General features: G+C 50.7%; 1 protein-coding gene across 1 annotated transcript in view; it reads left to right on the top strand.

Annotated features, from left to right (window-relative positions):
* Positions 1-14,613, top strand: part of SDCCAG8 (SHH signaling and ciliogenesis regulator SDCCAG8) — a 1,463,224-nt gene that overhangs the window by 695,397 nt on the left and 753,214 nt on the right. Inside the window, exon 15 of the mRNA XM_078648583.1 lies at positions 53-161. Coding sequence (XP_078504709.1) covers positions 53-161 — 109 coding nt within the window. The remainder of the gene's footprint in view (positions 1-52; positions 162-14,613) is intronic.

The raw sequence follows: 14,613 nt of genomic DNA, 5'->3' as shown, positions 1-14,613 counted from the left end.
TGGTTTTTTCCCGAAGTTGTTAAAACGTGCTTCTTTTTTTATGTATTTTCAGTAAATGAATTAGATTCGCTGCTGACGTCACAAAATACCTTCATAGCAAAACTAAAAGAGGAATGCCAAACACTCGCTGTAAAGCTAGAAGAAGTTACTGAAAAAAACAGGCAAGTGACACCGTCTGAAACATTAAATACTTCATTTTTTAATATTCATCCTACTGGGTAATTTTTATATGGCTTGCAATTTTTATTTTAGATTGAAGACTTTGGTGCTAATTTACGCGTGTGCACATCACACAGGAAGCTTTTACAAATATTGATACGAATATGTGTGTGTACAAGTAAACAATCGCATCGTCATGACATGACCAGTCATGGATCCGAATACAGTGTAAACGTCACTGTCGGACCGTGCAATGTGAACACATGCAATTCTTTGTGGCGTCATCCATACATGCAAATAGACCCGATTTAGGCGAGAGACTCGCGATTTTATTTAAGTTAAAATGGCTTTATTTTGGGCGTCTCTCGCCTAAAATTGCTTTTGCCTCAATACAAGACAGACGGGAAAAACAATCCCCCGTTTTATTTGTCAAACTCTCCCATTGCTCAGTTTGAAAATGTTGGCATGTACGGTGTCATCCTTGCAGAGCCTTATTTACACTTCTCACCGATACTGTCTATTGTTAGCATGTTGGATGTAAGTGTGGACTCCATCCTTTCCCACGCCGTTCCTTCCAGCTGTCAATCATTGTGTTCAATTAGAAATCTAAAGGAACTACCCCCTCGCAAATTGTGTGGCGGTGAAACACATTCCGAACTTGAGGATTTTTTAGGTCTTGCGCTAGCCAGCTCTTTTGATATAATATCCTTTCATATATTAGCTTTCAGCCAGCCCTCTTCCTTCATCAGCCTATTTCTGTGTAAATCACTTATCTATTTCCGCCCAGTATAGTATACAGCATGGAGCAATTGATCTGTTTTTTTCAGCCATTGGCTGATTTCACTTTGAGTGATGGGATTGTTTTCTTTCACAAGCCAAGGAGCAGATCCATGCACAAAGTAGGTCCGTTCAGTAGCACAGCCTAATATGGTAATGTGTGTTATTTGAGAAGTACAACATCTTTTTGCTTATAGGTAATATTATGTTAAATAATAGCATGGGACCAGCATCTCCCTCAACAATAGTGTTTTACAAAGTTTTGACAAAACTAAACCAGCATTGACAAAGACGAAAGGCTGGCAGCAAAGTGTCAGACCTCCTGGTTATTCCAGTGCTTGTTCGTTATAAGCTGTCTGTATTTTCCTTAGTTGTAAAAGACCGAGTGCATTATCTACGTCATTATTTTGGACAGTCTTTATTAAGTCTGCCTTTAAACATTGTAGTTACAAACATTATGCATCTCCTTAAGAGAAGTACATTTATTATCATGACAGATGTATGTGTGTATATTTAATTGTAAACGCATGCATGACCTCCTCATTTGGGAAGAACAGTGTACCCCCAAGTGTGGCACTAGGTATTTATAATTAGGTCAGCGTTTCCATTGGAAAGGCCTTTTTAGTTTTGCTAAAAACTTGGTTGCCATTTGAAAAATCTTCACAAAACTTTACAGAAAACTGCTCTTTTTTGCCTAGTTTGTGCATGAAATGTTTTGGGGTAATCCTTCAAGCAGGGGCTGAGAAAAAGAGGGTGTTCCAAAACAAAAAATCCCCATGCATTTTCCATTGAGTTTTTAAGGCAGTGTTACCTTAAAAACTGCTGAACGAAATTACACCAAATTTGTCAGGAAGCTAAATCTTGGTCTAGAAAGCGTTCTTTATGTGATTTGGTGTAACTCCGTTCAGTAGTTTCTGAAAAATTCAGGGTAAAAAATATTTGTACATCTGGACACTTGGGTTCGAAGGACTTGCAAGATTGCGGCATTAAGAACAAAACAAAAAAAATAAGAAAAGGCCGGCCAGCGTTCTTTTTCTCATTTTAAGTATTAGACCCCTGGGTTCGGCCAGGGCCTGGGGTTTTTAAGAATATTTGGGGAGGGGGCGTGAGTAGGACTTTCCTCCCTGAGCCTTTGTTGGGCTCGGGGACACCATTTCCAGGGGCTGAATGAGAATTTATAGGTCAGTAGGCATACCCCTCTCCCCGAGTCACTAATGGGGCCCGGGGACCTCATCCTCAGGCCTGAACCATCAAATAAAGGGAAGCCGAGCATGCAGCCCCATCCCCTAGCCTTTAATGGGCCCTGGAGACCATCCCGGGTGCCAAATATTAAAAGCAGGGGAGGGTGCATGCAGCCATCCCTCCCCAAGCCTGTAAATGCCCTGGGACCCCATCCCCTGGCGCTGGCTCACTTACTGTGTACCGGGTAACCCACCGTTGGGACACAGTAGTTTCTGTGTCTGCAGGAGCGCGTACAGGGAAAACATGTCTCTCGCCGGTGAGAGAAGACATGATTCCCTGCCTGCGCTATTGTGGGCAGGTGAAGCTCCCATGGAGCTCCCGACTGAATCGCTGCTAGGCTAATCAGCCTGATTTCCTGAAACCACAAATGGTGGTTGCACGATAAAGCAGGGTCGGGGCAGCTCATGAAGCCCTAAATCAGTGTGCTTCGAGTTTTTAATCGAAAATGCACGGAGAACAACACTTTTTGATGAATCACCTGTTTGTGATTTCATTCATACAATTAGGCGAGGGCAGGATACACCTTAGCGTGTGTAGACCACCCAGCCTAAGATACACTGGTCCTGATGAAAACCTCCACAATCACACGTAGGTTGAAACATGTAGACCTCCCCTTTTAATTCTCTTTACGTCTTTTTCGACACCACAGCCTCCCTAATCAGGCAAAGGTGCCCCATGTAAATATTAGTGTATATATTTTTACTGGTTGTCCAACCACTCCAGAATAAAGTCTTCGAGTGTGTAGTGTTGAGACAACTTTTAACCACACTTTTCTATTCATATCACATATAAAACAAGATTAACCCGCTCCACTGTAATCAGGTGTCGCAACGCACCTGGATGGCATTCGGCCGTCCGGGTGGGACCCGATGATGAAGCATGTCACCAACTAGGTTGGTGAGTGAGGGGTCTTCTAAGGACAAAGGACTGTCCCAGACTGGGTCGCAGGGCATGCACCCCAATACCGTAATAACTATACAGGTATTTAGTACCCTGAGTGGTTACTCCTCCATTTGTTTTATTATTATACCCAAGGGGACCAGGAGTTCCTACTTGACCTTTAAGGTCTAACTGCCCTTTCCCTCCCCATTGTTTATAAGAAGCTCAGTTTGCTCCTGCCCAGCAGGAGTTAACAAAATACAATTGTTCCCTACAGGTGGAAAAAAGCTGGCTCATTATACACCTGAGATGGGTGTATCCGGGGGTGGGGGTCACGGTGGCCCTGGGGCTCCCCTCTCTGCCCCCAGCAGTGTGTGCTGTGGGTGCCCCGGATGGACACTGGGGCACCCACATAAGGCCCGGGGATGGAGTTCCTGAGAACCGAAGTGGGCCCTCCCCTATTAAGTAAGGAAGGTCTCCACAGCGCTGAGTGGCTCAGGGAGTGGGGCCATGCGCACCCTTCCCTAAGGAAAAAAAGGCCCAGAAGGATGGGGTCCCCGGGGCCTGACCTGATGTGGCTCGGGGAGGAGGGGAGCACACCCACATCTCTTTATAAAAAAACATAAAGGTCTCTGGGAAGGGGCTTCCTGCACCTCTAAGTGGCTCTTTGAGGAGGGCCGCCCTCCCCAGAATTGAAAAGAAAATCCCAGGGGGATGAGGTCTCAAGGCCATAAATGCTTGGGAAGGGGTGCTGCAAGCCCCCCTCTCCCCAATAATAAAAAAGTGTGTCCCTGGTGAGCACTGGGACACCAATATGATTAATCAGTGAGCGTTAGGAGCCGCCAATTTATTGTTTACAGCTTCTTCTAGGAGGCCCCATAATGCCTTGCATGGGTTTTTTTAAATGTATTTTTTAAGCTGGGTGGTGCCCCTAGAATAGGGAGAGGCACTACCAGTAATTTGTTTTATGCTTTTGGGGGCTACAGGAAGTGAAGTAGCACCCGAGGAACATTAAATAAAAAAAAAACAGTAAGTCTCCTTGGCCATTAAAACCATGACTTCAGGAGAGCTTACCATTTTTATTTGAAGCACTCCTACTTGGAGCTGTATGCTAATCAGCTGGAATGCACCTCTTAAAGTTGTTTTTATGATTGCATTTTGTGCGCTGTAAAATGTTAAAAGAAAGACTTGGAGACATCTTGGTTTTATTTATTATAAACATAAAAGCAATATGTCTCTAAGTCTTTCTTTTAACATTTTTCAGCCCACAAAATGCAATAATAAATACTATGGTAAAAGAAAGACTCACAGACATTTTTTTTAAATTAATTTTTTATTATCAGTTCGTTTGCATACACATTTAGTCATCAATGAACATTAAACATTCATACCTGTAAAGTATTGGTACACATCACAGTGCATAGTATACATGACAGTTTTGTCTCCATCTCCAAATAACACAGTACATTATAACAGATGACACCCTCACTCCCAGTGTCTCCCCCGTGTCTGCGCCCTTCCATCCTACCCACCACCCAGTCTGTTGGTTCCCCTCTATATTCATGGACTGGTTTCCGGAGTAGATGTCATTTGCGGAGGTTCACAGATATTCCCTCGGAAGTCACAGACATGTTTTTTTATGAAAACTTCATTAAACATTTAATAATCAATATAATGAAACTTTGCATTTTGTGAATTACCAAAATATACATTAGACTCAAAATATCTGTGATTTTTGGATAAAAATTATAATGGGTCACTCTTTATATTTTGGTGTTGACTGTTTGGCAAGGTCAGTAAGTCTACATGAGTGCAGCCAGCACCTGTGACACCAACCTCATGCTGTGCATGCCACATTGCCGTGCGTGGTGGGGAGTTGAACGCAGGGCCTGGCTACAGCAATGTTGGTATTGTGTTCAAAGAACAATACAAGAGGGAAGCTCAAGACAACAGTGATTACTATAAATTGATTAACAACCTGATGTACAATGCAAATATTGTGAAATTTCAGACTATGTTGGATCATTGGAAGGATGAAGATCTACTTAGATATGGGACATTTTTGTTTTATATTTAGTTGTTTTATGAGATGCAAAAAGAGGACTAAAATCATGGTTTGTCACAGTGAGCAAGGTGTTTTTTCTGCACTGCTAGATACATAAATGCAAGTTGAAACTGCCTAGAATGCCCCTGTTGTGTTTGAGAACTTATCAATTAAATACATGGAATTTCACTCCAGTGCAAGGAGGCACTCATCATCCACGGAGGTCCGGCAAAAAGTGGGAAATGCATGTGTGAATATATGTTAATTACCTCTCATTCAAGAAACTATAACTCTTTCTCTAGGTGTGCATTGCTTAATGACCTCAATTATTACAACACTTGTTAGAAGGGGCGATCTCAGGGGGGACAGAGAGCGTTCTCCGGACAACCCTGGGACCCACCTCTCCCAGGAGCGCTGCCGAGCACAGGCGTGAAACCCTCGCAGGAGGGGACTTCACCTTCAAGATGGTACGCGCAGAACTTCTACTGCGTTATAAATGGGCACCACACAATTGAGTACTGATAACGAGTTCTTTATCAAGCAGCAGTTATTACGTTAGTTGCAGGTTAAACAGTCATATATTTACATTCGGTTAGAGAGGGTCGTAAGTCCTTGATCATAGGGGGGGGTGAAAAGCGGGACAGTCACAGTACGGGGGACCAGCACCAGCATATCCGGTGCACAGCTCTCAATCCTCGAGCCGGGGGATACGGGTCTGCTGTAGATGTTGATGGGGAGCCGCAACCTCGTCAGCAGGGCTCAAGCAAAGATGGTTCAAGGAGCCGCGACCTCGTCAGCAGGGCTCAAGCAAAGATGGTTCAAGGAGCCGCGACCTCGTCAGCAGGGCTCAGGCAAAGATGGTTCAAGGAGCTGCAGCCTCGTCAGCAGGGCTCAGACAAAGATGGTTCAAGGAGCCGCAACCTCGTCAGCAGGGCTCAGGCAAAGATGGTTCAAGGAGCCGCGACCTCGTCAGCAGGACTCAAGCACAGGTTCCAAAGCTCGGGTAGCGTTCTTCAAGCTGGTTGAGCCGCGACCAGGTCAGCAGGGCTCTCGTCGTCCAGGGTTCACTAGTTCTCGGGCGGCCCTTGTTATAGTCCTTTCTCCCTTTGAAGTCCGGGCCCTCGCAGGTGGGTATCTGATGCCTCGGGGCTGATTGTCGGGGTTTCCTGTCGGCTGGCTCTTTGATTCCTTGAAGATGAGTCCGGGGGTTTCCAGACACCCAGCAGGGCCTGGAGCCAGCTCTCGGGGAGGCCGGAGGTGCGATCGAAACAAGTCCTCAAGGGGAGGCCAGAGGTGTGAGGGAAACCAGTCTCCCGGGGGAGGTCGGAGGTGTGATCGAAAGTACCTGCTCTATCTCACTCAGAGGAGACTCTCTACCCCCCAGCCGGGCAAGGCGCGCCTGGAGCTTAGGGTTCGCTGGGGCCGGGGTCATGCAAGGGCCCATGGAGTCAGGGATCTGTAGGGAAGAGTAATGGCTACCGGAGGCCCTCTAGGGTGATGGGGGTTCTGGGCGTCCGGTACCGGGAGGATAGATGGCGGGATGCAGGGGTGGTCGTCCATTTGGTAGGGTCATGTAGGGAGTGGGGCGGACCGGGGACGGGGCGACCGGGGGTGTTCGCTGAGCAGGGGTAACTGTCGGGGCGCTGAGGGTCGGGGGGAACCACGCCATGAGGCCAGGTCCAACACGCGTCCCCTCCAGCTGAAAAGGCCGGGAGAACTACCCATCCCCTTGGGGGTTCTCTTCACTGAGGCGGAAAAACCTGGACAGGCCGTCCGCATTGGCGCGGTCAGTACCAGGGCGGTGTTCTATGGTGAAGTCCATTCCCTGGAGGGAAATGGACCATCGTAGCAGCTTGGGGTTCTCTCCTCTCATCTGCATTAACCATCGGAGGGGCCGATGGTCGGTTTGAACCCGGAAGTGAGTTCCGAACAGGTAGGGCCTCAGCTTCTTCAGGGCCCAAGCCACCGCGAAGGCCTCCCGCTCGATGGTGCTCCACCTTTGCTCTCGGGGTAGTAGCCTCCGGCTGATGAAGGCAACTGGCTGATCTATGCCCTCTTCGTTTAGCTGGGATAGGACCGCCCCGATGCCATGCTCAGAGGCGTCTGTCTGAACCACAAACTCTCGGGAGTAGTCAGGGGCCTGGAGTACTGGCCAGTGCACATTGCGGTCTTTAAAGCCTCGAACGCCTCCTGGCAGGAGGGTGTCCATTGTACCTTCTTTGGCTGTTTCTTGGAGGTTAATTCTGTGAGTGGGACTACTATGCTGCCATATCCCTTGATGAATCTCCGGTAGTAACCGGTGAGCCCCAGGAAGGCCCTCAGTTCTGTTTGGGTCGTGGGGCCCGCCCGCCGCAGGGCCGTCAACACCTCCCAGAGGTGCTGCAGGTGTTCGGTCCAGTGGGAGCTGAACACCGCGATATCGTCCAGGTATGCGGCGCTGAATTCCTCCAGCCCAGCCAGTACCTGGTTAACCAGCCTCTGGAAGGTGGCGGGGGCATTTTTCATTCCAAAGGGCATCACTCGGAAGTGATAGTGTCCATCTGGGGTAGAAAAGGCGGATCTCTCCTTGGCTCCCTCCGTGAGCGCAATTTGCCAGTATCCGCAGGTCAGGTCGAAGGTGCTGAGATAGTGGGCAGATCCCAGGCGGTCAAAGAGCTCATCCGCGCGGGGAATAGGGTGTGCGACGGCTCGGGTGACTGCATTGATCCCGCGGTAGTCGACACAGAACCTCAGCTCAGGGACGGTGCCGGGAGCGGCTGCCTTCGGAACCAGAACCACGGGGCTGGCCCATGGACTGTCAGAGGACTCGACCACTCCCAGGGCTAACATCTTAGAGACTTCTGCTTTAATGCAGGCCCGGACTCTGTCAGGGACGCGGTAGGCTCTGTGCCTTACCGGAGGGCTGTCCCCAGTGTCCACATCGTGGACGCACCAGTCGGTGACGCTGGGGACGAGGGAGAAAAGGTCAGAGAATTGTCCCAATAACTGGCGACAGTCCTCGCGTTGCTCTGGGGTGAGGGAGGAGGAGAGAGACAGTCCTTCTACGGAGCCATCTTTTTCCTTAGCACACAGGAGATCGGGTAGAGGCTCCGTGTCCTCTTCCGCTCCATCGTCGGTGGCTAGGAGTAAACTCAACTCAGACCGCACGAAGTGGGGCTTGAGGCGGTTCACATGGAGGACCCTCAAAGGGTTCCTTGAGGATTGCACATCTACTAGGTAGGTGACTTGGTTCTTGAAGGGCCACTTTGAAGGGCCCGGTTCACTTGTCCTGGAGGGCGCAAGGTTCCACCGGCGCCATCACCCACACCTGTTGGCCCGGTTGAAACTCGACCAGAGTGGCATTCTGGTCATACCACCGTTTCATTTCCTCTTGGCTCGCCTCTAGGTTCGCCTCCGCGAGTTCCCTGAACTTTCGAGTCTGATTTCGGAGGGTCAGGATGTATTGAAACACATCGGGGGGAGGGTCCCGGGGCGCCGCCTCCCATCCTTCCTTGACCAGGCTGAGGGGTCCCCGGACGGGGTGTCCGTAGAGCAGCTCGAAAGGGCTGAACCCCAAGGAATTCTGGGGGACTTCCCGGTAGGCGAACAGGAGGCATGTTAGGAGGATGTCCCACTTGCGCCTCAGGGGCTCTTCTAGACCCATGATCATTCCCTTGAGGGTCCGGTTGAATCGCTCAACCAGGCCATTACCTTGGGGGTGGTACGGGGTGGTGAATTTGTACGTCAACCCACATTGTTGCCACAAGCACTTCATATATTTCGAGATGAAGTTCGTTCCTCGGTCGCTCACGACCTCTCGTGGGAATCCCACCCGGGAGAATATCCCCATCAGGGCCCTCCCCACTACGGGGGCAGTCACCGGTCAGAGGGGAATGGCCTCGGGGTACCTGGTGGCATGGTCCACCAGGACGAGGATGAATCGATGGCCCAGGGCGGTCCGGGGATCCAAGGGTCCCACAATGTTGATTCCTACTCGTTCAAAGGGGGTACTGACTACGGGGAAGGGTTGGAGGGGAGCCTTGCGCTTCCCCCCGCTCTTCCCGCTGGCCTGGCACGTGGGGCAGGACTTGCAGTGGTGCTCTACGTCTGCGCGCATTCGGGGCCAATAGAAATGGGTGACCAGTCGGTGGTAGGTCTTATCCTGTCCCAGGTGTCCCGCCAGGGGCATGTCATGGGACAGGTTCAGGAGGAAGTCTTGGAATCGTAGGGGTACCACCAGCACCCGGGCTGACCCTAGTTCCGCAGACTTCTGTTCGCTGTACAAAAGGCCATTCTCCCAGTTGACCCAATGGAATCCGGACTGGTTGCCAGCGGCCTGCTGCCGTGGGCCGACGAGGGAGGGGCAGGTGGCTTGCTCCTGGCAGAACTCCTCCCGGGAAGGCCCACCCTCGTGGCGCCACAGAGCCAACTCAGGTAGATCACCTAACTCGGTGATTTGTTCGGCGGTGGGGCCTAAAGGGCCTGCGTCGAGGTTGATTTTGTCTCCTGTGGGGAGACCGGGGGGTTCTGGCAACTCGCCCCCTTCCCTGTCATCTGAGGTCGGGTCTATGTTCTCTGGCCCCACCCCCTCGGGGGTGGGTAGTCTGGCGGTCATGGATCGGGTGGTGGCACATACCCATTCGGGTAGGCCCATCATCTTTAGGTGAGCCTTTCGCTCTACCTGTGCCCACGGGGAGCTCTCCAGATAGTTGCCCAGTAGACAGTCCACCGGCATGGTGGGTCGGATGGCTACCCGCAGGGTACCAGAGACTCCCCCCCACTCGTAGGGAATTTGAGCCATCTTGCAGATGCTCTCCGAATTGTCTGCCGAAATAACAGGGCAAAAGAGGTGCGGTATGATTTGCTCTTCGGTGACCAGGTGACAGCGAACCGCCGTAACACTTGCTCCGGTGTCGTGAAGGGCCCTTATGTGGCGTCCATTGACGGTCACCCACTGCCGGTATTTCTTAGTGTTGGCCGGCAGGGGGGCTCCAGGGATCATTTCCTTATCTCCTAGGGAGATCAGGGACATGGCGGCAGGCTCCCACTCCTCTGTATCCTCAACCTCCTCTCCTAGGGCAACAGTGGCAATCTGGCGGGCTGGGGGCCCGGCAGCGGCGGGTCTTTTGTTCATGGGACACTGGGGGTCACTGGCGTAGCGGCCTGGCTGTTGCCATTTGTAGCACGCTATACTGGCTCTGTGCCCTTGCCTACCCGGGGGTGGCCCTGCGCTGGACATGGAGGGAGATGGAACATTTTGGGGCTGGGTCCTTGGGGGGGCTACGCGGGGCTCCTGACTGGAATTCTCGCTGTCTACCTTGGCCTCCTCCCCCTCTCTGACGGAGAGGCCCCTGACCATTTCGGGCATAGTCCCCCATAGAGCCCTTGGGGACCTGGGTGTTCACCCAGCAATCTGCTTCGACGGCGAGCTTTCGAGGGTCTGTCAGCTTGCTGTCAAGGAGATGCTGGCGTAGTTCTACAAAACAGTTCGTGGACAAGTGTTCCTAGGGTATCAAGTCAAACAATTCTTCATAGGTGGTGACCTTGCTGCCCTTGATCCACCCTTCCAAGGCCCGGCTGTAGAAGTTGACATACTCCACCCACGTGGTGCCAGGGATCTTTTTACAGTCTCGGAATCGCTGCCTGTACATCTCGGGGGTGAGCCCATATCTGGCTAGCAGGGCCTCCTTCATGTGGCTGTATGAGTTCAGTACGGTAGAGGGCAGGTCCAGCAGGGTGTCTCTCCCCTCGCTTAGGAACCGTCCCCACAACCCAGCCCCCCAATCCTTTTGTGGGACTCGGTGGGAGGTCATAGCTACTTCATAGGCTTTAAACCATTGCTGAATGTCATCGTTTTTGTAGTATTCTTTCACCACATCCTTGGGGATGTGTACTTTCACCTCCACAGGGGAAGGGGTCCCTCGGTTCCCCGGGGACCCGGTTTCCTCGCTCCTCGCCTTGAGTTCGATCTCTTTCAGGCTGCGCTTGTGTTCCAGTTGCAGTTTCTTTCCTTCATGTTCTCTCTGTAGCTTCTTCTCCTCCAGTTCTCCTTGTAGCCGCAATTGTTCCACAGCCAATTTCTTTTCGGCTAATTTGAGCTCTCCTTCGATTTTGAGCTTAGCTAGCACCAGCTCGTGGATCCTACTTCTTTCTCGGTCCGTCAGCTCCTCTGGGGACAGGCCCCCCTCGGAAGCGCTCCGCCGTGCGGGGGGTCGGTTCTCTCTCCTTCTGTGACGCTGGTTTCGTTCTGCGGCCCCTCCTCCATGCTGCTCCCTTCTGTTTGGGGAAGGGGGGCCCCGGATTCCACCCAGGCCTTTAGGGCTTATTGGAAATCCTCTTTGGTGCTCAAACCAGTGGTAGCGATTTTAAAGTCTTTACGGAACTGTTTTAGTTCCCTATGAGTGTACTCTTCCAAACGGTCCTCTTGGAATTTTGGATTTGCGTTGGTTCCAGTGGGACTCATGGTGGTTTTTCCTTCTGTCTGTCCTGGGTCTTTGTTGGGTAGTGTGTATGCTGTTTACTGTACGATCTCTAACTGTCGGCTCGGATCCCGTCGCTTGCCACCAATGTTAGAAGGGGCGATCTCAGGGGGGACGAGAGCGTTCTGCGGATCACCCCGGGACCCACCTCTCCCAGGAGCGCTGCCGAGCACAGGCGTGAAACCCTCGCAGGAGGGGACTTCACCTTCGAGATCGTACGCGCAGAAATTCTACTGCGTTATAAATGGACACCACACAATTGAGTACTGATAACGAGTTCTTTATCAAGCAGCAGTTATTACGTTCATTGCAGGTTAAACAGTCATATATTTACATTCGGTTAGAGAAGGTCGTAAGTCCTTGATCATGGGGGGGGGGTGAAAAGTGGGACAGTCACAGTACGGGGGACCAGCACCAGCGTATCCGGCGCACAGCTCTCAATCCTCGAGCTGGGGGATACGGGTCTGCTGTAGAGGTTGATGGGGAGCTGCGACCTCGTCAACAGGGCTCAGGCAAAGATGGTTCAAGGAGCCGTGATCTCGTCAGCAGGGCTCAAGCAAAGATGGTTCAAGGAGCCGCGACCTCGTCAGCAGGGCTCAGGCAAAGATGGTTCAAGGAGCAGCAACCTCGTCAGCAGGGCTCAGGCAAAGATGGTTCAAGGAGCCGCGACCTCATCAGCAGGGCTCAGGCAAAGATGGTTCAAGGAGCCGCGACCTCGTCAGCAGGGCTCAAGCACAGGTTCCAAAGTTCGGGTAGCGTTCTTCTTTGAGCTGGTTGAGCCGCGACCAGGTCAGCAGGGCTCTCGTCATCCAGGGTTCAACTGCCCGCTAGTTCTCGGGCGGCCCTTGTTATAGTCCTTTCTCCCTTTGTAGTCCAGGCCCTCGGAGGCGGGTATCTGTTGCCTCAGGGCTGATTGTCGGGGTTTCCTGTTGGCTGGCCCTTTGATCCCTTGAAGATGAGTCCGGGGGTTTCCAGACACCCAGCAGGGCCTGGAGCCAGCTCGCGGGGAGGCCGGAGGTGCGATCGAAACCAGTCCTCAAGGGGAGCCAAAGGTGTGAGGGAAACCAGTCTCCCGGGGGAGGTCGGAGGTGTGATCGAAAGTACCTGCCCTATCTCACTCAGAGGAGGCCCTCTACCCCCCAGCCGGGCATGGCGCGCCTGGAGCTTAGGGTTCGCTGGGGCCGGGGTCATGCAGGGGCCCATGGAGTCAGGGATCTGTAGGGAAGGGTAATGACTACCGGAGTCCCTCTAGGGTGATGCGGGTTCTGGGCGTCCGGTACCGGGAGGATAGATGGCGGAATGCGGGGGTGGTCATCCGTTTGGTAGAGTCATGTAGGGAGTGGGGTGGACCTGGGACGGGATGACCGGGAGTGTTCGCTGCACAGGGGTAACTGTCGGGACGCTGAGGGTCGGGGGGAACCACGCCACGAGGCCAGGTCCAACAACACTCATGACATGTTCTATAACATTATTTATAACATCCCTGATGACAACAGAAACAACATAATTGGTTACAACACTGTGCATGGTGGGAGCACCAGTTATAATCTCTTTAGTTAACTATGACTGGTGAGTTCCAGTTTTTTTATGTTTACAATTATGTGTTTAAACTGACATTTTTACTTACTATAACACCACTTTAACTTTTGATTTTTCAAGGTATATATAAATGTGGGTGTGTATTTAATATATGTATATATATGTATATGTTGCTACACGTTCCAACTTAATGTAGTCGAAAGGACGGCAAGCACTCAGGTATCCGATTTGATAAATTATTTATTGCAAACCCCCCTCACCCCAGACAGACGCGTTTCGCTATACCAGCTTCGTCAGTGTCAGTTTGTGTTAAAAATCAGCCGCCATTTAAACCCCACCGATCATTGCTCTGTTCATCGACATAGAAGATGGTAAAAATGATGAAAACGGTGGCCATCTTTTAGTATATGTATCCACATACATTACACTTGTTTAAACTGGCAAATAATAAAGTGCTCAAGTGCTTAACAATAAAAACCTTCCAACAACAAACAATTAATCATTTAGGTACATACTAATGATTTAATTAACGGGGAATCGTGACCGGATCCTACATGGCATCATTATGATATCGCATAATTCTAGTTTATGTATATGTATGCATACACATATTTATTACCTACTGGCGGTTCGCCAGTAGGTAGTTATAGTTAGGACCTAGTTTCCATAGACATAGCATTTTTTGATTTGCTAATACCTTTGACACCATTCGACGAATCTTCATGAAACAATCAAAACTAGTACGCCAATCACTTCTGCTGCTGTTTGGTAAGTTTACGGTTGATTAGTCAAAGGGAGGCCTAGAAAAGGGGGGGGGGTCCAAAAACATTTTCCCTATGCAATTACCTAGTGGAATTTTAAACACAACTACAGCCCGAACCGATGAACGGAGTTACTACAAATTTGGCAGAAAGCTAGTCCTTAGTCCAGGTAGAGCCCTTTTTCTAATTTGGTGAAATCCGTTCAGTTGTTTTGGAGTTTTTAAAGAAAAAAGATTAATGTATATCAATGAACATGAATCTTCTGCGGATCGACAGACTAGGAAGTGATGGCAGCCATCTTGGCACTCGGACTTGCTCGACGTCCAAGAAAAAGTTAAATAAAAAAAGACACGGAGCAGAGTAACAATACCCTGACCCCCTAGGCCTGGTGGTGGGGTCCCACAATGTTTTTATTTACGTTTTCCTGCAAAATCATGGAGAATTCGAGGGGAAATAAAAAATGAAATAAAAAACAAGCACAGTTTCCTGCACTACTTGTTATCACCCCGCCGAGTGGACCATGTCCCAGGGAGAGTTCTTTTATGTGTGATTAGGGAGAGGGGCACATGGGCCCACTCCTCCCTGGGCTGCTTTTGGCTCAGGGGATCCAATCTCCTAGGGCCTAGCCTTTTATAATATTGGGATGGGTGCATATGGCCCCCCTCCCGGGCCTGTTTTAGCCCCGGGGATTGCCACCACCCTGGGGCCGTGCCATGAAAAAAGTGAAAGGGGGCCGTGCGGCCCAACTCCCAGA

This window comes from Lissotriton helveticus, chromosome 6 (assembly GCF_964261635.1).
Source record: "Lissotriton helveticus chromosome 6, aLisHel1.1, whole genome shotgun sequence".
Classification (NCBI taxonomy): domain Eukaryota; kingdom Metazoa; phylum Chordata; class Amphibia; order Caudata; family Salamandridae; genus Lissotriton; species Lissotriton helveticus.
Note: the sequence above shows the minus strand (reverse complement) of the source record. Positions and strands in the feature narration are given on the sequence as shown.